Source organism: Stigmatopora argus, chromosome 8, assembly GCF_051989625.1.
Source record: "Stigmatopora argus isolate UIUO_Sarg chromosome 8, RoL_Sarg_1.0, whole genome shotgun sequence".
NCBI lineage: Eukaryota > Metazoa > Chordata > Actinopteri > Syngnathiformes > Syngnathidae > Stigmatopora > Stigmatopora argus.
The window spans coordinates 14,720,489-14,742,500 of NC_135394.1; the positions used below are offsets into that span (position 1 = coordinate 14,720,489).

At 37.0% G+C, this 22,012-nt stretch overlaps 1 protein-coding gene, 1 long non-coding RNA gene and 1 pseudogene across 3 annotated transcripts in view; 1 reads left to right on the forward strand and 2 right to left on the reverse strand.

The window, feature by feature from the left end:
• Positions 1-4,552, reverse strand: part of impact (impact RWD domain protein) — a 29,877-nt gene extending 25,325 nt beyond the window's left edge. Inside the window, exons 1-5 of the mRNA XM_077606900.1 lie at positions 4,375-4,552; positions 3,354-3,482; positions 3,220-3,272; positions 3,037-3,099; positions 2,841-2,926 (exon numbers count right to left, since the gene is read on the reverse strand). Coding sequence (XP_077463026.1) covers positions 2,841-2,926; positions 3,037-3,099; positions 3,220-3,272; positions 3,354-3,482; positions 4,375-4,425 — 382 coding nt within the window. The 5' untranslated portion in view covers positions 4,426-4,552. The remainder of the gene's footprint in view (positions 1-2,840; positions 2,927-3,036; positions 3,100-3,219; positions 3,273-3,353; positions 3,483-4,374) is intronic.
• A 2,245-nt stretch (positions 4,553-6,797) lies between these two features.
• On the reverse strand, positions 6,798-19,699 carry LOC144079328 (uncharacterized). The gene is made up of 3 exons (XR_013301502.1): positions 19,475-19,699; positions 10,386-10,575; positions 6,798-6,931 (listed from the first exon to the last, which is right to left on the reverse strand). It is a non-coding gene; the product is annotated as an uncharacterized LOC144079328 (long non-coding RNA).
• Positions 19,700-19,827: 128 nt separating this feature from the next.
• The window catches only part of LOC144079061 (oxysterol-binding protein-related protein 1-like), a 24,732-nt pseudogene continuing 22,547 nt past the window's right edge, over positions 19,828-22,012 (forward strand). The window contains exons 1-4 of the transcript XR_013301399.1: positions 19,828-19,833; positions 19,890-20,048; positions 20,979-21,159; positions 21,740-21,815. The product of XR_013301399.1 is annotated as an oxysterol-binding protein-related protein 1-like (transcript). The remainder of the gene's footprint in view (positions 19,834-19,889; positions 20,049-20,978; positions 21,160-21,739; positions 21,816-22,012) is intronic.

Consider the following 22,012-nt stretch of genomic DNA (forward strand, 5'->3'; position numbering starts at 1 on the left):
GCGAACCAACCCGAGTCTGACACCCGTGCCCTAAATAGTCCGTTTTTATAGATCTAAAGCACAGGTGTCAAAGTGGTGGCCCGGGGGCCGAATCTGGCCCGCCGCATCATTTTGTGTGGCCCGGGAAAGTAAATCATGAGTGCCGACTTTCTGTTTTAGGATGAAATTAAAATGAAGAGTATAGATGTATATTATATTTCCTGATTTTCCCGCTTTTAAATCAATAATTGTAATTTTTTAATCCATTTTTTCTGTGTTTTTAGCTCAAAAATCATTTTGCAAAATCTAAAAATATATTTTAAAAAAGCTAAAATAAACATTGTTTTAGCTCTATAAAAAACGGAATATTCAGGGCTTTTAATCCAGTTTTTTTAATCCATTTATTAAAAAAAATCTAAATATTATATCTAAAATGGTCCGGACCACATGAAATCGAGTTGACGTTAACGCGGCCCGCGAACCAACCCGAGTCTGACACTGTTGTCACACAATGCTCTAAACATTTGCCGATACATTTTAATCGCCGATTATACTCATCAAGACGTAAATGGCAGACTTAATAACTCTCCGGAGGAAATCCTAACAAATTACAACGTAGCTCCCAGCAAAAACGAGTGTAACGCCACTGCGCTAAAGCATACACAAGTGGGCCAACCCCGATAGATATTTGTTTTAATCTCGCCATAATTACACGATCCGCATTTACCCGACGGCTCAGAGGTTGACATAAATTCACAAAATTCTCTCCTCACTTTTCTTTTCAAAACTAAACTCCGCCCCCTCCAAGTAAAAAGCTGCCCTATCTTGACCATTCCCCCCCATGTACCGACCCTAAAACCCATCAGACATCTCGGAGTAGACATGTTATACCACATGAATCTCAAGAAGAGGATGTTCCCTGCCGCACAACAATGGCGTCAGCCCATTAATAGTTTACTTTGACCTTTTGAGGATGTTGCTGAAAAGCAAAGCCTGTTGGGATAATGGACTCCGTTGAGAAGGGTCCTGCAGATAACGCATCCTGTCCGTCAAGGGAATGAATTCATAGTGACGCGAGTACAAAATATTGCATTTGGGTCTCGGGTCCACCTCAAAAGATGCTGTCAAGGAAACAGCAGGCATTAGATAGATATTCATCTTAACGCCATGCTGTCACTCAAAATCAGTCTTGGGCTAAAAGGGCCGCTGTGCCATCGCATTTCAATCTGTCTCGGCCACTAAACAAGTTAAGAACCTAACTCTGTCCCCAAATAAAGTATTTTTTGGTAACAAAAAAGGGGGGGGCACACTATTTTAAACGCAGTAAAGCGATAAATGTTTTTCAAGCACCCGCTACAAAACATTCGGGTTGGCGGGATCGGTTATGCAAAAAAAAATGAGTCATTAGAACAAAGCTTGAATGAAGAAGATTGTGTTGCGTGGCAGCTTGAAGGCTTTGGATTGTGAGTGTGCAAATTACGTATCCCGTTGATAGCACTTGGTGTGAATATATTGGAATTATATCTGTTCACGCGCCAAGACGCAGTAGTGACTTCAAAAAGTTGATGAACAATGTGGGTCTAAATTTCAGTAAAGCAAATGTTAGTATTTTCTAATAAATGCTCCTACCTCAGAAACTTTCACATCTGCATTTGCACCCTTTTAATTGTGTTTAAGGGTTCTTTGGTTAGCATTGATGAAAGCAGTTCAAAAAAAATAGCACCGTTTTTGATAAGCTTTCGCCAAATTGTAAATATCAGCTGCTAAATGCACAGGAGAATGCATAAATTGTTCAAATAAAGGTAAGACTATTTATTTTTATGCTAACGTGCCTTAACTACTGGATGTTTTATGATCTTGACTTTTCACCAATATTATTATTATTATTATAATTATTATATTATCGTTATTATTATATTATCGTTATCATTATATTATCGTTATCATTATAACTATTATTATTGTTATTATTATTATTATCATTATTATTATCATTATTATTATCATTATTATTATCATTATCTTTATTATCATTATCTGTATCATCATTATCATTATCATCATTATCATTATTATCATCATTATAATCATTATCATCATTATCATCATCATTATCATCATTATCATCATTATCATCATTATCATCATTATCATCATTATCATCATTATCATCATTATCATCATTATCATCATTATCATCATTATCATCATTATCATCATTATCATCATTATCATCATTATCATTATCATCCTCATCCTCATCATTATTATTATCATCATTATCATTTTCATCATCATTGTTATTATCATCATTATTATTATCATCATTATCATCATTATTATCATCATTATTATTATCATCATTTTCATAATTATCATTATCATAATTATCATTATCATCATTATCATTATTATCATTATCATCATTATTATCATTATCATCATTATTATCATCATCATTATTATCATCATTATTATTATTATCATCATTATTATTATCATCATTATCATTATTATCATCATTATCATTATTATCATCATTATCATCATTATTATATTTATCATTATTATTAATTTAATTTCAAATATTTTTAAACTTTTAAAAAGCAATATATACCCCCAAAACTAACAAATTTTGGATATCCAAACCAACTATCCAACTAATAAATAAACCCTCACCTCAGAAACCTTCACTTCAGCATTTTCCTCCGAAGCGTATAATTTTACCCTCATCCTAAAATGTCTTTTTTTCCCCAACCAGGGTGTTTTAACTTGTTTTACACTGTTAATTAACAGTTTAATTATTCAAACATACCCTTTACAATAGTTTCCTTTCCCACCTAAAAGCTTGCCCGCCTCACCTGCTTCTGAATCTTGAGCTTTCTCCAGTAGGAACTCCCTGATCTTTTCCACCCACATGTAGAGGATGCTCTCCCCCGCGTGCCCCCTGCGAATCATTCAGCGGGGTGACTTATCACAGCGCCAAGGGTCACCAGACAATCACAGCGGGCTTTCTGTAGCTCGACGAAAGCCGGAGATGAGAAGCCAGGCACTCACAAGTAGAGATCTTCCAGGCTGTTGGCCAATCGAACCCTCTCGGAGCCCCGCAGCCACGCCGCGCTAAGAAAAGGAGCCCAGAACAAACACGTTGCTATCGAGTGGGGGCCCAACGAGTGGCTTGTTGTCCAATAAATTAGTCAGATCGGCGGTGAATTCAATTTGAAAGGCAAATGGACTGACTTGATCTGGTAGATTGGCGGGGCTGCGCTAGGATAATCAGGCGGGAGAATTATCTGTAGTGGAAAAGAGGAGGGGAGTCATTAACCAGATTGCAGAAAAAAGGCCTATTTGTTTTGCTGTTTTTTTATGTGCACCTGCAAACACGCCGTCAGTTTAGCATCCTGCGCGTCGTTTGATATTTTGATGCAAAATATTCTGGACGCCTCGTCGATGACACACCATTCGTCACCGTAGATGGACGACAGAGCCTCCACCTCCTCCATCTGAATTAAATGACCAAGACATTTCAATTGCATCATAATATTTACTTCTGGGAGACAAAGACATCAAGGGTCATAAATGATGCTTCATTTGAATGACGTTTGTTTGACTTTCATTGCTGTGTGGCTAACTCTTGTGACCATAAACAATCAGTTTTGTTTTTTTTCCTACACCTCACTTATGGTCTAACCAGGTTTCTCTTGAAATATTTTTTTCCACAGAATTCAATTTTGTTTCTTGTGTGTAAACAATTATTTTCATCAGATTATACATATATATTTTAAAACTCCAGAGTTAGTCTGTTTTTCTAGGTCTACATCAAGTGTTTCATTATGTTCAACTTAAAGAAGGTATATAACTTCGAATCGTATGGATCACACTGTTTTATATATATATATATATATATATATATATATATATATATATATATATTTTTTTTTTTTTTTTAAACAAATTTGCAACCACAAAATGCAAACACCAAACCCAAAACTCATATTCCCTACAGAATAGTAAGTTTTTTTTCTAATGTTTTAATATCAAGGATCTTTTTTATTTTTTAAATAAAAGGTGGTGATCCTACTTCGCGGTTTTTCGATTATCACGGCCATGTCTGGTATACATTATCCGCGAAATTCGATGGAATACTGTATTGCAATCAACTCTGTGCTTGCTGCACAATATTGTTTATTGATTCATCGTTTTTTTGAGTTTGGGTGATTCAAAAGTGCCAAAGATTTTTGCAAACCCAAACTTAAAACAGATCCGACACAATTTCCATACCATCATAACCTCTGCCTACCCTGCAGCAGGCATAAAACATTTCAACGCTATAAAACGTAACAAAAACAGGTAAATAGAAGAAACTTCACTAGGTGAGTGAAACCTTCCACTTACTTGTGATTGCAGATCGTCTCCTTCATTTTCTGTATTAATCGTTTCAGCCATCAAAACATCGCAGATTCAGTTTTTGAAATAATTGTTATAATGTGAATTAATACAGATTGCTTTTGGATGCACGTGAAAACAAGGACCCTTGCTTGGACTTCCTGGAAGAAACAGCTGTTAATCACCGTATATTGCTTCTTGTTTCCGCTTTGCTGCTTCAAAATAAAAAAGCAAATATCATTACGGAGTTTACAGAGGAGTAAAAACAACAAACGACAATAAAATGTGTCATCTATGATATTCTCCTTAGAGTACGAAATGTTTTAATTCCGACATTTTTACCTTTAGCACTGACTATGACGAATTCATGTTTTATTTTGAAAAGCAAATCTGAATCACCCCGGCTCTGATCCCAATGTAAGAAATCCTGCTAAAACTGTCACTTTTATTTTATCCCGCACACTTTTAGTAGTAGTTTAACACCTGAAAGTGTTGACACACTTTTGCCAACCCTCCATGGTTAAATTAGCTTGGACGTCTATCGCCGTCAATGGCAGCCTACTTGTTTAAATAACTACTATACAAACGAGTCACTAATTGTCACCCATTTTCTCAAGAATGTCATCTAATCTATTCAAGAGTTGCAATCAAGATAGTTACATTTGGATAAAAACACGTTTGAATTGCCTGTGGCCATTTTTCCAACATCTTTAATTATTGCTCTAAATATTCAATCTAGATACAAATCCTTCAAAATCAAATTAATAGCCGCAAAGTGCCATTTCCAAGGGCGTAATCACATGCAAATTGAAAGCGGACAAATGCGCTTTGTTGCCATCGGCAGAAGAATTTTTTGTTTTTCTTTTTGTTAAAATTTTGATTCTCTTAAAGCAAGCGTATTCATATGAATTTACTTTTGTGATAAATTGATCTAAAATTTTCCCCAATTTTGATACCTGAGGGCAATAAAAACTACCTTTGATCCTGAAAAAAATTATGTGATTTCGATCGAGAAATTAAAACATTTTTTAGAGAAATAAAAATCTCAAATGGCAGACCAAATTTAGCACTAGAAAATACACTGTTTGTACTATGAATAATGGAGAAGACTGTTCACATCAATCCAGATCAAAAGTGATTTCAAACCAGACGAGTTTGAAAATAATGTAGTCATCTAAAATGGCACACCAAATTTAGCACTAAAAAATACACTGTACAATGAATAATGGAGAAGACTGTTCACATCAATCCAGATCCAGATCAAAAGTGATTTCAAACCAGACGAGTTTGAAAATATGTTATGTAGTCATCTAAAATGGCACACCAAATTTAGCAATAAAAAATACACTTTACTATGAATAATGGAGAAGACTGTTCACATCAATCCGGATCAAAAGTGATTTCAAACCAGACGAGTTTGAAAATAATATAGTCATCTCAAAAAGCACACCAAATTTAGCACTAGAAAATACACTGTTTGTACTATGAATAATGGAGAAGACTGTTCACATCAATCCAGATCAAAACTGATTTCAAACCAGACGAGTTTGAAAATAATGTAGTCATCTCAAATGGCACACCAAATTTAGCACACACAAAAAATTGTACTATTAATAATGGAGAAGATTGTTCACATCAATCCAGATCAAAACTGATTTCAAACCAGACGAGTTTGAAAATAATCTAGTCATCTCAAATAGCACACCAAATTTAGCACAAACAAAAAATTGTACTATAAATAATGGAGAAGATTGTTCACATCAATCCAGATCAAAACTGATTTCAAACTAGACGAGTTTGAAAATAATGTAGTCATTTCAAATGGCACACCAAATTTAGCACTAAAAAATATACTCTTTGTACTACGAATAATGGAGAAGACTGTTCACATCAATCCAGATCAAAACTGATTTCAAGCCAGACGAGTTTGAAAATAATGTAGTAATTATTTTTGCAGGGTTTCAAACAATGTTTTGCATTTCAAATCAAGATTTCAGACCTTGGTTAGCATTATACATGACACTAAACATTTTTTTAGAGGATCTATTTTGGGGTTTGATGCAAATTATTTGTTTTGAGATAAGAGTTCCAGTTTTAAATTCCGCTGTCAGGTCTGATTTAGCTAAAAATCCACGTTTCAAGGTTTAGTTTTGAATTATGGATTAAACACTGGATTCAGGTTTCAAACTATGCTTGTGCTTTTAAATTGCCTTTCGAACCCACGTTAGAGTTTCAAACAACTGATAGAATTTTCCAACAGGGTTTCAAGACAAGTTGAGGGTTTCTTCCCGAATATAAGACGATAGACGTCAAATGTTTATTCTTTCTTTCCATCGGGAGCACAAGGCAATAAAAAGCCAAGCCATCCCCCTTCAGTTCTTCACAGAGTATTAAACACCACAGGGAGTTGGAAGAAGCATCTGCGTTTCCTCATTCTCTTTTATTCAACTTTGATTTAACCCTGTGAAGCTAAGCAGCAAGAGGCCGCCCCACACGGCTTGCGTAGACTACTCGGCAGAACTCCGCCGTACTGTGCCGCCGAGCCGCGGTGGTGTCAAGAACAGATCTGAAACCGTCAAAAAAAGAGAACGGTCTAAAGAAAGGCAGCCAGTATTCCAAAGATGAAAATGAGATTTACATCCAGTTGTGAATTTTGGGAATTGTTTATAATGGCACGGTGTTAAAGTGGTTAGCATGTGCGTCTTGCAGTTGTGAGATCGAGGGTTCAATCCCCAGTTCCTCTTTAAAGTTTGGATGTTGTCCCTGGGCCTGAGTGGGTTTTCTTTGGGTTGCCTGTCTTCTAGGGGCCTGCGATTGGATGGTGTTCCAAGCCTGGTGCCCGTAGTTAGCTGGGTTAGGCTCCAGCACCCCCGCGACCCTTGTCAGTATAAGCGATTTGAAAATTAATTAAAACAAATAAAAAGTGTTTTTTGTTGGGTTTTTTTTTGTTATTTTATTTAACCCTTTGTTATTTAAAGTAAAAATAAAAGAGTTACTGGTTTTTCTTTTTAATAAAAAATAACAACAAAAAATTGAAGAAGAAATAAAGAAATATGTAATGGTGCCCTCTTTTTATGAAAAATGTGATTACATTGAAAAATTAGAAATATGAGTATTCTCTATTTGGAGGGCTCAGAAAATGGATTTAGAGAAATCTTAATGTCTGTAAATGAAGTTTAGGGTTTCAAATTAGGATTTGAGTTTCAAACAAGGAAATAGTTTGAGATATCTGATCCTATTTTTAATTATTGCTGTAAATTATTTGGAACATCATCATCCATCTCTTGTCATTATTTGAAATGAGAAGACAAAACTAAACTTGAATTTTGGCAGGCAAGATGCCGACATGCCAAGAATGGCCGTTTCCCAATTCCTGCTTATTTGAACAGCAAAACGAGGTCCAACGCCAATATTTAGCTGATTGGAATTCAAACCATCGCTGTCAACAGCATTTCTTAATTTATGTCAACTCAATATTTTGTCACACAGAATGTCCCATTTTCCCCAAAACCATTTTCTATTCATCTACTTGAGTCGATTTCCCGTAAAGCCGCCCGTTTCCACCCAAAAATCTGAGACCAAGTCAAAGCGTTTTCGCCAATTTTCCGACTTTTAAACAACCTGGAATTGAAACCCAAGTTTCAAACCTCCGCTTAATATTTGTCTCATGTGTGGTGACATTACGGCGATCTCAAGGCACCTCACGAGAACTCACTTCAACTAATTGTGGGGCTTCGCCGCCTACATTTGCGAGCGGGAAAGAGCCATTAATGCCATGGACGGACACTTGATGAAGCGCTCTCTCAAAGTGGTTCAATAAAGCATCGATTGTTCCATTTCCACGCGTTCGATGCAAACGTGAACGTAATGAAAATGTACACGCGGCAGCGGCGGCAGGCCTTCTCGTTGATAGTTTTCTCCGCTGTTTGCCGGCGGCGGCATTTAGCGGCCTGCGAAGCGTCCATTGATTAGTGTAATGATTCCGTAAGCCCTGAGACAATTGGGACGACTCAATCAAGTGTGACGAGATCAGGCGGCGTGCGCCGAAAGACGGCGGCTTTTGCTCGTTTCCTGCGAGGAACGCCGTGGCGGACGACGGAAAGACACAAGCTAGCAAGTTAACTGTGGCACTGTGTCACGCAAAATTGTATTATTAAAAAAAAGAGTAAATAAATACATGTACAGTGATACCTCGACATACGAGTGCCCCGACATACGAGCAATTACAGATACGAGTAAAATTTTGGGCAAATATTTATCTTGAGATACGAGACAAATTTTGATATACGAGCAGACAGTGGACGCGAGAGGCTGCTCATAAGAACATCATGGCCACTGTCTCAGTTTTTTATAGATCTAAAACAATGTTTATTTTAGCTTTTTTTATATATATTTTTAGATTTTACAAAATTATTTTTGAACTAAAAACACAGAAAAAAATATTAAAAAATACAATTATTGATTTAAAAGGGGGAAAAATCAGGAATTTTAATATACATCTATACTCTTCAGAAAGTCGGCACTCATGGTTTACTTTCCCGGGCCACACAAAATGATGCGGCGGGCCAGATTTGGCCCCCAGGCCGCCACTTTGACACGTGCTTTATAAGATGGTGTACTTGGTGTTTACAATTTTTTTTAGATATTGACAGCAACGGGGTTGCAAATCTGGACAAATTTGAGCTTTTTCTAAGTACAGTGGTACCTCGACATACGAGTGGCCCGATATACAAGCAATTTGAGATACGAGTAAAATTTCGGGCAAATATTTATCTTGAGATACGAGACAAACTTTGATATACGAACAGACAGCGGACGCGAGATGCTGCTCATATGAACATTATGGCCACTGTCTCTCTCCCCGCAACTCCTTCGTGTAATGTCTCTACGAGCACTGGGCGGAGCGTTGCATTTTTTCCGTGTTTTTATTTCCCGTTCGTAAGTGCGAATGGCGGAGCTTGTTCGCTAATACGAGAGGAGTATATACTACTACTCGTTGGCAAGTGGTTGTGCGTTATCCTATTGTGAGGACATTTATGTGCATCATTTTGGGAATATTTTGAAGGGAAGACAAAAGCAAACAACGCTCGATAGGTTGATAGATTTCTAGTACTTGTATTACATTTAGGATTATAATTTTCATTTTTTTACAATGAGTAGGAGTAAAACTATTATTCTTATTATTGATAGATGTGAGGAAAGCTTTATTATTAGCTTATATTTGTATCCATGTTAAATAAAATAATTAAATCAATTAAATCATATAATTTTAATTATATTTTTACTATAAGAAGGAGTAAAATTATAGACCTTATTATTGATAGACATAATTAAAGCTTTGTGATTAGCTGGCATCTAAAAATAAAATTACAGTGATATTCTTCCCAAAAATGATTTCATATTTTTCGTCTTAGGTTGGAAAATTATAACGATTCATTTTTCTCACCATCCGTAATTTTACTGAATAGTGTAAAACATGAATACTAACAAAGTGCAGTTATTTTTATTGAATTTTTAATTAGATGGTCGATTGCAAAGTATAAAGTAACATTAGTCAATAGCATTATTATTAGCATTTATCATATGCAGGAGTATTATAGTGTTTTTTTTAGAATTTGAATTAATTTTAACAATATAATATACTACATGTATCAAAGTTTTTCGGGATGACCAATCACATCATTAGAACCATTGAAATTCATTTAAAATCACAACTACTCTTGACGATAAGCCATTCAAAACATGACTTAATAAATGCCAACTAGTATATCTGCTATCTAACTGCGTACATCTAAATTTCAGTCAATACTTTAATCAATTCGTCCTAACGAGTTAGACATTGCCTCACATTTTGTGTCCTTTGTCTTTTACCGACCTGCTGTTATTGCATGAATACTTCAACGTTTTCATCAAAGATTCAGGAGCTCTTTGCTCTATTTTATATTCCTCCATTTATGCCTTTCTACTGGGATCATGCGGGAAGCAAAGTGAGAACATCAAAGTGTGTGTGTAGTACATACAGATGTCCTGTCGCTGTCAAAACAGGAGGGATAGCGCTGATTTTTTTCCCTTTTCCGTCCTCCCCGGAGTGCTGCAGATTTTTGGACTTTCACTCCTACTGGGTGGCTCTCCACCACGGTGGTCTGTACTGGTGCTCCAGACAATTGTTGTCTGCGACCTTCCTGGCCTTTTGATGAGGAAAAATAGCCACTAGAAGCAGAAAAGTGGACAATCGGTCTGTCGAAAGTACAACTAGAGTAATAAGTCACTTTGCTAGAAGTTCAAATCACCTTGGTGATGAAAAATGAGTACAGTAATTCTTCGAATATCACGGATCATGTAGACTAGACATGGCGACATGGCCGCAACAATTGAAAAACCGCAAAGTAGGATCACCTTTATGATTACTACCATACTATACATGTTTTCGCGCCAATACAGAAATACAAGTATAATAATAATAATAATAATTGGACATAGGCCCTGTCGTCATCATCAACAACAAAAGCCTAATTGTCATCACACCCAGAAACTGCGTATGACAAAATTGGTAGTGCTTCTCCATAAGGTGCGTTTTCTCGGCAAAAGACCCAAATAAGTGATAATTTCGGACTCGTAATTTGGCATTCTGCCGTTATGGATACATCGGATCACCCCCCGAGCGGATCACTTACTTCTCACTGTCTTTCACTTGCCTTCAGTCAGCCAGTAGGAGGCAGATCACCGCCCAAACGTCTTTTCATATTACCTCACCCCGAAGTTATTACACAGAAGGGATTGTGTGTTGTGTTACCGCAAGTTTAGAGTCCTGATGGATGTAGGGAAAAACTGTCCTTAAGCCTATTTGTCCGTACTTTGTGGGACTGTATTTCCCTAACTATAAGTTGCCCGTATACTCAGATGTAACTTAGTATGTGTTTAGACTAATAAAACTGGTTATTTGGAATGAGATCGACACTTTGGTAATACGTTGTGGTTGTTTTTTGAGCTGTAGTTATCTGAAGAACTTTTCATATTCGTGGATATATTTGGCCTGTTCTCCATTTTAATATGACAAATAACAAATTCCCACCAACAGTGCAATTTAAAAAAATTGAGGGTTCATTTGTGACTTATACTCAGGTGTGAGTTAGTTGGAAAAAAATGGTAAATGTATTATTAGCTGTATTTAATTTACAATTATTCATCCATTCATTTTCCAAACCACTTATCCTCACAAGCGTGGTGGGGGGTACTGGAGCCTATCCCAGCTGACTATACACACCAGGCGGAGAACACACTGAATTGATTGCCGAGCACAAGGAGACGGACAACCACAAATCATAGTTACGTGCAATTTTGAGTGTCCAACCAGGCTAGCATGCATGTTTTGGGGATTTGGGAGGAAACCAGAGTACCAAGACGAAACCCACACAAGCCCAGGGCAAATATGCAAACTCTACACAGTGAGGAGGACCGACCTGGGATCAAACCGCAAACCCTAAGATTGTGAGTCCAACCTGCTAACCACTCGGCTAGCGGTCCTAACTTACAGTTACATGCAGGAAAAGCGTGTGGGGTTGTTTGGTCGCCGGTCTTTTGGTCGCCGGACTTTTGGTCGCGGGCTTTTGGTCGCCCGGACCCAAACAACGGGCGACCAAAAGACCGGCGACAAAACAAGGTAAAACAACACGGTCTACGCATCAATAAAAGCCAACAATGGCCATGAGCAGTTTCACTGAGCCGACGTGAGTGTATAAGACTAAATGGACAGAGGAGGATGCCGGTTTTCAGAATCCTCTTGAACGAAGGCGAGTTGGGAGTGATTTTCCTTGCAAGTTGTAGCCAGTGTATGTTTAAAGATGTCTCCCTGTTTGATTAAAGTATATTAATAATAAACCTATCATTTACATTAACATACCTTAGGCGGCCATCGCCAAGGCGAATGATTGCTGCCATCTCTCCCAATCAGAATAGAGTGGTCACCCTTCGCTGTCAACGGCTGCCAATGTCCATATAATATATATATATATATATATATATATATATATATATATATATATATATATATATATATATATATATATATATATATATATATATATTCCCTTCTGCTATATTTGCCCTTCTACTTGATTGTCCATCATGAAGATCGTTCCCAAAGATAACGACATCTTCAGCCTAAGTGCTCAGACGACAGCGTCCATTAATCCAAAAATCTAGTCCTAAAAGAAGCCCAAGGTGACAAGAAAAGTAGACTTTGATGTTTTGATGCTTTCACGTTTTCTTCAATGGAACCTTCGTCGCCGGTAATCAATATTCAGGCGTGACCTTCCAGTCGCAACTTCTTTTTTTTCTATTCTATATAGACTTAAGATCCTGCAAGCGTGCATTGTCACATCTAAAGCAAACACGTATAGCACAAATCACTTCACATTTGGCCGCCAACCCACAAATCCCCCCCTTGCCATTTTCTCTGACATTTGTCAGAGGGAAAAAGTCAATGACCGACTTGTTTATACTCTGTTATTACCACCTTTGGATGTCTAAATAGTTTTCTTTTCCTTGTCAGAGCTGGCTGACAGCTGAAAGGATTTCAATAGTTGCACAGTTGAATGGCCACAAGTGCAAAATTAGCGTTGCAAGTTGGGCTGTTCAGACAACGTTGGCCTTTAAAGACAATATTCATTAATTCATTCTCAGAACCGCTCATCCTTATCGAGGTGGATGGGACGCCGAGCCGATACCAGCTGACTTTGGGCAAAAGGCAGACTGGACTCTAAATATGGTCACATGTCTGTTTTTTATACTGAAATTCAAACCGAGTACCTCAAGAAACCAAAATGGAAGTACTTTTCAGTGCACAATACTGATAAATAGCTAGTGTTCCATTCTCAACTGTGTCCAAAATGGGGGGGGGGGCAAAGACAACAAACATGACCTAATCAAGACTTATCTTTTACCGGACTAAACCACTTTAATCACTTTTTATAGCTAACTATTTATGTGACCACTTATCTATGTTGACTGTGACTTATTTATTCCGTTCTCATCTCATTTTCTGAACCATTCATCCTCATTAGGGTCGCGGGGGGTGCTGGAACCTATCCCAGCTAATTACGGGCACCAGGTGGGGGACACTGAATCGGTGGCCAGCCAATCGCAGGGCACGAGGAGACAGACAGCCATTCACACTCACACTTAAACCTAGGGGCAATTTGAGTGTGCTAAATTAGCCTAGCATGCATGTTCTTGTAATGTGGGAGGAAACCGGAGTACCCGGAGAAAACCCACGCTGGCCCGGGGGAAACATGCAAACTCCACACAGGTGGACCGACCTGGATTTGAACCCAGGACCCCAGAGCTGTTAGGCCGACATACTAACCACTCATGCGCCGGGCCGCCTAACTACTTTTTGTACCTACTTATTTATGTGAGCACTTATTCGTGTTGACTACTTATCTATGTTGACTATGACTTATTTATTATGTTGACTATATATTGATTATTTATTTATTATTATTATTTATTGATTATTTATTATTATTATTATTTATTGATTATTTATTATTATTATTTATTGATTATTTATTTTGTATTATTATTTATTAATTATTTATCTGTTTGTCTGTTGTTTTGTATCTGTATTTATTATTGTATTTCTGTATTTATTTATTGATTATTTATATTTCTGTTTGTGCTGTGTTGACTACTTTTGTATTTGTTATTTATTGATTATTTATATTTCTGTTTGTTTTAGTGTTGACTACTTCTGTAGTTGTATTTTATTGATTATTTATATTTCTGTTTGTTTGTTGTTGTTGGGCTGACTACTTCTGTATTTGTCATTTATTGATTATTTATATTTCTGTTTGTTGTTATGTTGACGACTTCTGTATTTGTCATTTATTGATTATTTATATTTCTGTTTGTTTGTTCTTGTTGTGCTGACGACTTCTGTATTTGTTATTTATTGATTATTTATATTTCTGTTTGTTGTTGTGTTGACTACTTCTGTATTTGTCATTTATTGATTATTTATACTTCGGTTTCTTTGTTGTTGTCGTATGTGCACTTCAGAGTGACGCTTTAAATCTCATTATACTCGTATAATGACAATAAAAGCATTCAATTCAATGCCTGAAAATTGAAAAGTAAGTTTTGGGAGTGTATGCTTATTCATTTTTGCTCCACTTATTTCTATGTTTACTCGTGAGGGACATAATTCCGGATATTTTACGCCTTGGGCGGACATTACTTCTCCAGGGTGGACGGCAGCCACGAGGGCAATCATAACAAAGATAGAAGAAATGGGCCTCGTGCTGGGCCACGTCTCTGATGCCCTGCAGGCGGCAAGCAAATAGTCACAAACAAGCAATTAGCACTCATTAGATGGACGCTGTGCCACGGTTGTGGCAAGAATGCCACTCAAACGCCGACCCACTTTATTTGGGTTCTGTTTTTCTCACGAGTTGTCCTAATTGAGTTTGGAGAAAACTTTTAAGATTGACGTCCATAACAAACAACGAGGTTCAGAAACGAAGCTTTAAAAAGCAATAAGGGTGAGTAGCACTCAAACTTCCGACAAGGTCAAATTTGTACCTGGAGGCGCTCATGAATAATCATCAACTTTAAAAGAAATGATCGCTCACAAGGTGAGAAGGAAAATAAAAAATAAATAAAAGCTGTTTTGTTTATCTTCAAAGTTTTTCATGAAGAACTTTTATAGCATAAGCCTGCCAATAAAGCAGCTGAGGGGGCGCTTGACTGAGCGAAGGCTTTGTCAACACGTGTGGGAGGGGCTTATTTGTTTTGGATCATACTCAAGGAAGAAAATTTGACAGCGGTCAAAAACGGATATTGGCCCCAAAAATATATATGAATTTTAAAATGACAGACAAGACAAAGTTAAAGTGGCAAATGATTCAGGACAGGGTTTAAGCTATATATTCAGGTTTTGAAACTAAGTAAAGCCTCCAATTGAAGGTGGAAATTAGATTAGATTAGATTAGATTAGGTAATTTTATTCATCGGTATTCGGGAAATTTCATTGTCACAGTAGCAAGAGGGTGAGAATACAGACACAGAAAAAGACATTTTAGACATAAATAACTAGGTAATAAATAAGTTAATAAATAATTAAATTAATTAATTAACTAATTGATAAAAAATAAATAAACAAATGAATAAATGGATAAATAAATAAACACATAAATAAATAGATACATGATAAATAAATACATAAATTAAATAAATAAATAGGCGTGTTGCTGTAACATACATATATATAAATATACATATCCATACACATGTATGGATATGTATATTCATATATGTGTATGTATATCTATATTTATATACGTATATATTTATATATATATGTATATATGTATGTGTATATATATATGTATATTTATATAAATATGTATGTATATGTATATTTATTTATATATATATGTATGTAATATATATATATATATATATATATATATATAAATAAATATACATATACATACATACACATAGATGTACATGTATACAGTACAAAGACAGTTTTAAGATGGTGTTGGGCTTTCAAAATGAGGATTGTAGGAAAGAGAATAGGGTTTCAAAGCAGAACTATGCACAGAATTAGTGTTTCAAATTCAAGTTTGGAACAAAGGCAAGCGTCAGTGTTTCAAATGTAGCTTTTATAGATAGGATTGAGTTTTAACACTGTCACCTCAGGGGGTACTTTACTGAATTTTATAGATTGGACTTCACTGAGCCACAACTTAAAGTGCTTTTTCTGTACAATAACGCCCAAAAAAGGGTAAAAACTGAGTTTTAATCCCATTTCACTGTTGGCCAGGAACCTGGAATCAGGAAGTGAGGCAAAGACAGGCTTTTTTCGCAGCTATTCGTTTTGTTTCATTGCGTTTTAGTTGTTGATAGTTCACTGAGATAAGCTGCCTCTATTTCCGTGTGACCAAACGGTGAGCTGAGGGGATTGAGAGACTGACATGACAATATTTTTTAACAATATTGGCACATTGGAGGTCACCAAAACTGCAGCAGCAAAAAAAATCTAATTTTTAAATCTATTTCAAGAGGATAATTATTTGTTTTTCAATCACTAATCTTCCTTTTATGGTTGAGTGGAGAGGCAGAAAAGTATTCTTCTTGCTTCCTCCTCTGAGCCACTTTCAATTTTGTATTCCGACTCATCACACGATAAAGTCAACGAGTCTCGATCATCGTTTTCCATTGAGTCGCACGCCCTATGCTACAATCCATGCCTTTGATTGTTTTCAACTATGTCGATAAAAAGTCAACACGAATAAGTGCTCACATAAGTGCTCACATAATAAATAAGTAGTAGTCAACATAATAAATAAGTCATCGTCAACATAGATAAAAAGTCAACACAAATAAGTGCTCACATAAATAAGTAGGTACAAAAAGTAGATTAGACACAATTTAAATAGTTATGAATCAGTTTGAGTCTTGATAATTTATTTTGGAATATCCTTTGACGAGATTCTATCATTTAATTAGTGTGTTGCGACACAGGACATGAAAAGGGCTGGCGTAGAGAAGGATGATGCAAAAAAATCGGTGTGAATGTTGATTCGCTGTGGCCACTGGACGAGCTGAAAGTGTGGTAATAGTAAAAAAAATTGTGACTGTTGGACTTTCAAGTAGGGTTCAAACAAATTATGAATTCAATATAGGTTTTCAGGCTAGAGTTTCACCCTGACTTAAAATCTCATTATCCCTGCTGTTTGATTTTGGAAATTTTGGAGTTTCTATGCGTTTCCAGCCATGTTACCGCATTCTAACAGCAACATTCAAAAGATTCTGAATGCGTCTCGATAAAAAGTCGATAAAAGATCTGACTATCTCTCCCTTGAAAGGTAAAATTATTGCATTGAGTTTTCATTTGGAGCACCTTTGGATTGTTCAGGCGTACCTAATAGTACTACACCCTGACACGACTATACATCTGACAGCATTCATTTTGAGCAGATTGGTCACCATCTGCTGTCTCTACACTACCATTCATGCGTCACGGGGTTTGGTGTAGAGGAAGAAAAAAAATTGTCTGCTCATTAGAAGCTGAATAGCTGCCAAATCTTCCAGTAGAAGAACAGACCAGACCGCAGATTTGTGGTTTGGACACCTTGGCTCAGACCTCTCCGGCTCAGCTGTGCACACTTATTTTTTATCCGAGCAAGTTGTGCGCATGCATTAAAGGCACGGCTAGTCTCACCACAACAGGCTTGCAGGGGGACCAGATTGTACTTGAAGATGAGGTTAAACGAGAAGGAAACCGTCTGTCAGTTTCGGACTAAAAAGTGCTGCTTTGGAACCTGCCATTTGACCACGGCAGCTAATAAATTGATTTTTCAGGACTATGAGCTCTGTGTTTTGATGTCAATATACCATAATCCAATGTGGATCCCTACGGATTATCTAGTCCAGTGGGGTTTATATGGGAATGAAAGTTTTTTGTAAAATTTGGGCATGGCTTTTAGTTGGGTTAGTCTACAGCCATAAAAAAGGATTAGCATACCTGTCAACCTCGGCCAATTGCTCCCCTTATTATTAATTGCAATTACCCTTATTAAGTGATAATAACAAATGCTACGTGGCATATATTTACTCACATAGGGCGCACTAAAAAGTCTAAAAATGTTCCCCAAAATGGACGGGGCGCCCAATCAGTCGGTGCGCCTTTTGTATGCACTAAATTCAAGACTGTAGATGTCGCTGTAAGACGCTGACAGCTAGACTGTCTGGGTACATTGCTTGCTGACACGCTGTGTGCGCATGCGAATATCATACTTGAAGCATGACAATATTAGCAGTCGACGATGACGTTTTCATCTGCTACCAGTGAAGGAGACGATCCGGATTAGAGCCGAAAGGGGTATAAAACGAGATAAAACGAGATCGCTTTTACAAATGAACTATAAAAAAATGTAGAAAAGTTGTTATATGGTATACAGAATTTGAAGTGATGAAAAAAACGAATAAAATATGGGAAAAACGTATAAATTGACAAGTATGGATTATAGTACAGTAATTCTTTGGTGCATTTTTAAAAATCTGTTTTACTTGTAAGGCATGCATTTTTATTTTCTCTTTGACATTTAGGCTAATTGGTACCTGATTGGGTCTAAAAACAAAGAATTACTTTTTACATGATGTAGTTTCTGAGAAAAATGACGTCCATATCATAAGTGGATGCCAGGCCCTTGTAGTTTAAAATGTAACATTGTAGTCTTTGACAACCAAAAATGTGATGTCCACACATGTGGACGCTAGGTCATATCTTAGGTTAGATTAGAGCTGTATTTCATCCCGTATTCTGGAAATTTCTTGGTTGCAGTGGCAAAACAGACACAAGACACAGAAGACATTGTAGACCTAAGTAAAAAAAACTGGAGCCACACACAGGAAGTCCACAAGGTGGGGACCTTCTGCTGAGGTCACCGCATTGGAAGTTAAACTGAATTGAGTGAGAGATGGATACATTGTTGGTGGAAATGGAGACGTTATTGTAATCAGTGTACATGCTGGGAGTGTGGGGGTGCACATTGCAATAACAATGTGCAATATCTTAGATTGTGCAATATTTTACAATTTACCTTAACAGGATGTGACTCTTTATGTTCTTGTACTGGAAAAACGCACTTTGTGGAGTAGCACCACCAATTTCGTTATACGCAGCTGTGTATGATGACAATAAAGGCTTTTGATTTGATTGATTTTTGATTTCTTCTGAAAAATTTGGAGCTATTGAGTAGTAAACCATTTGAGGAGAGCCAATAATTGATGTCTTGTAAGCTGAGCCGAATGTGGAAGGAAGGAAGTTGGTGTGGAGGAAATGAAGAACTGGGCGCCATCCACGTAGCAATGAAGGTTATGTTCATGGTAGATGGATTAAAGGGGGAGGAAGTGTCTGATAAAGAGAAGGGGAGCGATAGAGATTGGTGGGATCTCAAGTTAATGAGTTTTTCGCGGCCAAACAAATACGTAGGAGGAGAAGCAAGCGTGTGTTGTGTGGTTTAATAGCAATTGAAAGAAGTCGGTAGGGAAATAGTTAAGCCTTGGCCTTGTTTTACCTTGTCTGATGTTCTCTTACCATTTGGAGGTGCATTTTGGTGGGAAAATTGCTTCAGCTGGGCTGCCTACTATTACACAGCAGATCCATGTGAGTCCATTACTCGTCATTTGATCTCCGCTCCTCGACAAACACACGTGAGGAAGCCACGGCCGCCATTACGTGTCGACCCTCGGGCCGCATCCCCGTCTCGGTGTAATTACGCCAGCCGTCTGACGGGCAGGTGTGCTTTTTTTTCTGTTTGCAAAGGTGGAAAAAAAAAAGCTTTCACAGAGGAAAGCCAAAGGGTGAAATAAGGTAGTTAAGTTTTTCGACTTTGTTACTTTTGACCGTTGCTGGATTGGAAAAGATGTTTACATTTTGTCTCCAATTCGATGCTTGTCTGGTCAATGTTTAGACAGTATACAGTTCCATTGTGTGTGTTTTGTGTGTGCAGGTGCGTAGATTGAAATTGGAGCTAGAGGTGGGGAATAATAAGATCCTCTGCGACGACTGCGAGCGCTGGCAGCCGAGCACCACCAGCTGGAGCAGGTGGTCATCCAGGGGTCCGACGGCCTCCACGACGATGAGTTCCAGCACCCTCGGTCAGTGGCATGTAGAGATTTTGACTTTTGAATGGTGAGAAAATGTTATTTTGTCCTAGGAAAGCATATATGAGGTGTGGAATTTTGGGGAAAAATGTTTTTGCTCAATGGTTTGATTCTAAGACAGTTTTTAATGTGTTTATTTTTAATTTAAAAAGGTCTTGAAAGGATTTTGACGTTTGTCGGAGTTAAATCTTGAAAAAATCTTTAAGTCGGACGACTTAAAGATTTTTTCAAGATTTATTCTTTGAATATTTGGGGATTTTTTCCCTTACATATTAAAGTATTTAAACTGTTTTTGGAATATATTTAATTAAAAATGTGAATGTATTTTGGAAAAATCCCACTTTCCTCTATTGTTAAATAATTTTACCAACATGATGAAAACAAATCTGATATTTTTCACAGGTTTTCATTTAGAAAATTAGACTTTATATTCTTGTAACAATATTTCCTCTAAAAATATAACACTCACGATTGTACTTTATTTTTTCAATATTATGTATAGTTGATTTTCTCGACAAAATGTTTGACCTTTTTAACATCAAACTTGACATCTTTTGTCAACATAATCTGATTATATTCTCGTAATATTCCCCAAAATTTCTTAAAAGAGCCAATTTGGTAATCATCAAAAAATCCTATTAATATTACTGAAAATAAATGACAAATTTTCCTCAAAACAAAACATTGACTTTTTATAGGTTTATAACCTAACTAGCCTCATACTTGACTTTATCCCAGTTCATTTTTTAATGTATAAAATCCACCATTTTAGTGGAAAAACATCTGACTTCACAGTTTTTTGCCACCAAATGTGTTAATCATGCTGTTTCTCTGGTATTACGATACGAAATGTCTTCTTGTTGCGAGAAAAAAAAACAATTGCAACCACTTTCTTCAAACAAAGTCAATTTTAAAAGGAAAACCTGTTCCTCCAGAATCCGATGCAGAGCTCTCAATGAGCAGCTCCGAGACGATGGCGAGTCGATCCACCAAGGACGAGGAAGGCGGTGTCATGTTTGGCGGCGGCAGTAACAGCATTCACCCTGGTGGCGGGTCGCAGAGAGATCGCCATGGCAACGAGGATCCGTCCCAACCCAACGGGATCGTTGAGTATAGGTCAGCGGTGCGCGCCGGGTTCCCAAATGAGATGTTCATCTCTTTGACGAAAAACTCAACACTTTTCTTATGCATCGTTTTTTTTCCTTTCCCCTTTTTTGTCTCCCAAACTAAAAATGTCCTCACCCTTTTCTTGAATGTTATTTCACGCATATTTCCTCTCAGGCATTTTGCTACTACTACTACAACTACTACCACTACTACTATGTCGTCCCAAACACTGCTCCTATTTGTTGTTTTGGCCTCTCGGTTCTTTCCACTTGATGCGCTGAATAATTTAGACTAGCGGAGGCTCCAAAAGAGTGGCGCGGAAAGGAAAGGTGTCTTTGTCTTATCCCTTTAAATATTGATGGAGGCCTGGTGTAAGGCGGTAATTATTCAGCTCTGTTGACCGCTCCCTGCAGACAGCTTTTAATGAACTACTTCAGCATGTGCATATATAGAGAGTGCAGAAGTCTCAGTTACCAATGAAAGAAGTCTTTGGCTTCCATTGACAGAGCTCGGCATCTATTTCGATCTTAGTACAATAGTTGACGTGGTGAAAAATAGTGAAATGGATCATGTTTGTGTTTTATTTCAGGACCAGATTACCTGCACCAATGTTTTCAAGAAATGACTTCAGCATTTGGAGTATTCTCAGAAATTGCATCGGAATGGTAAGAAAATGGATACTGGCTACTAAAATGTGAATCATTCCTGACTTGTGACATGGACCACTTCCTCTTTTGCTCATGTGAACTTATTTTATTTTATTGCATTTATTTCTTAGCATTGTTCAGGAAAACAGAACTCTGTTTGTATTAAATTTTAATAATGAAAGCCACTCAAACAAATAATAGCACATTCCAGAGAG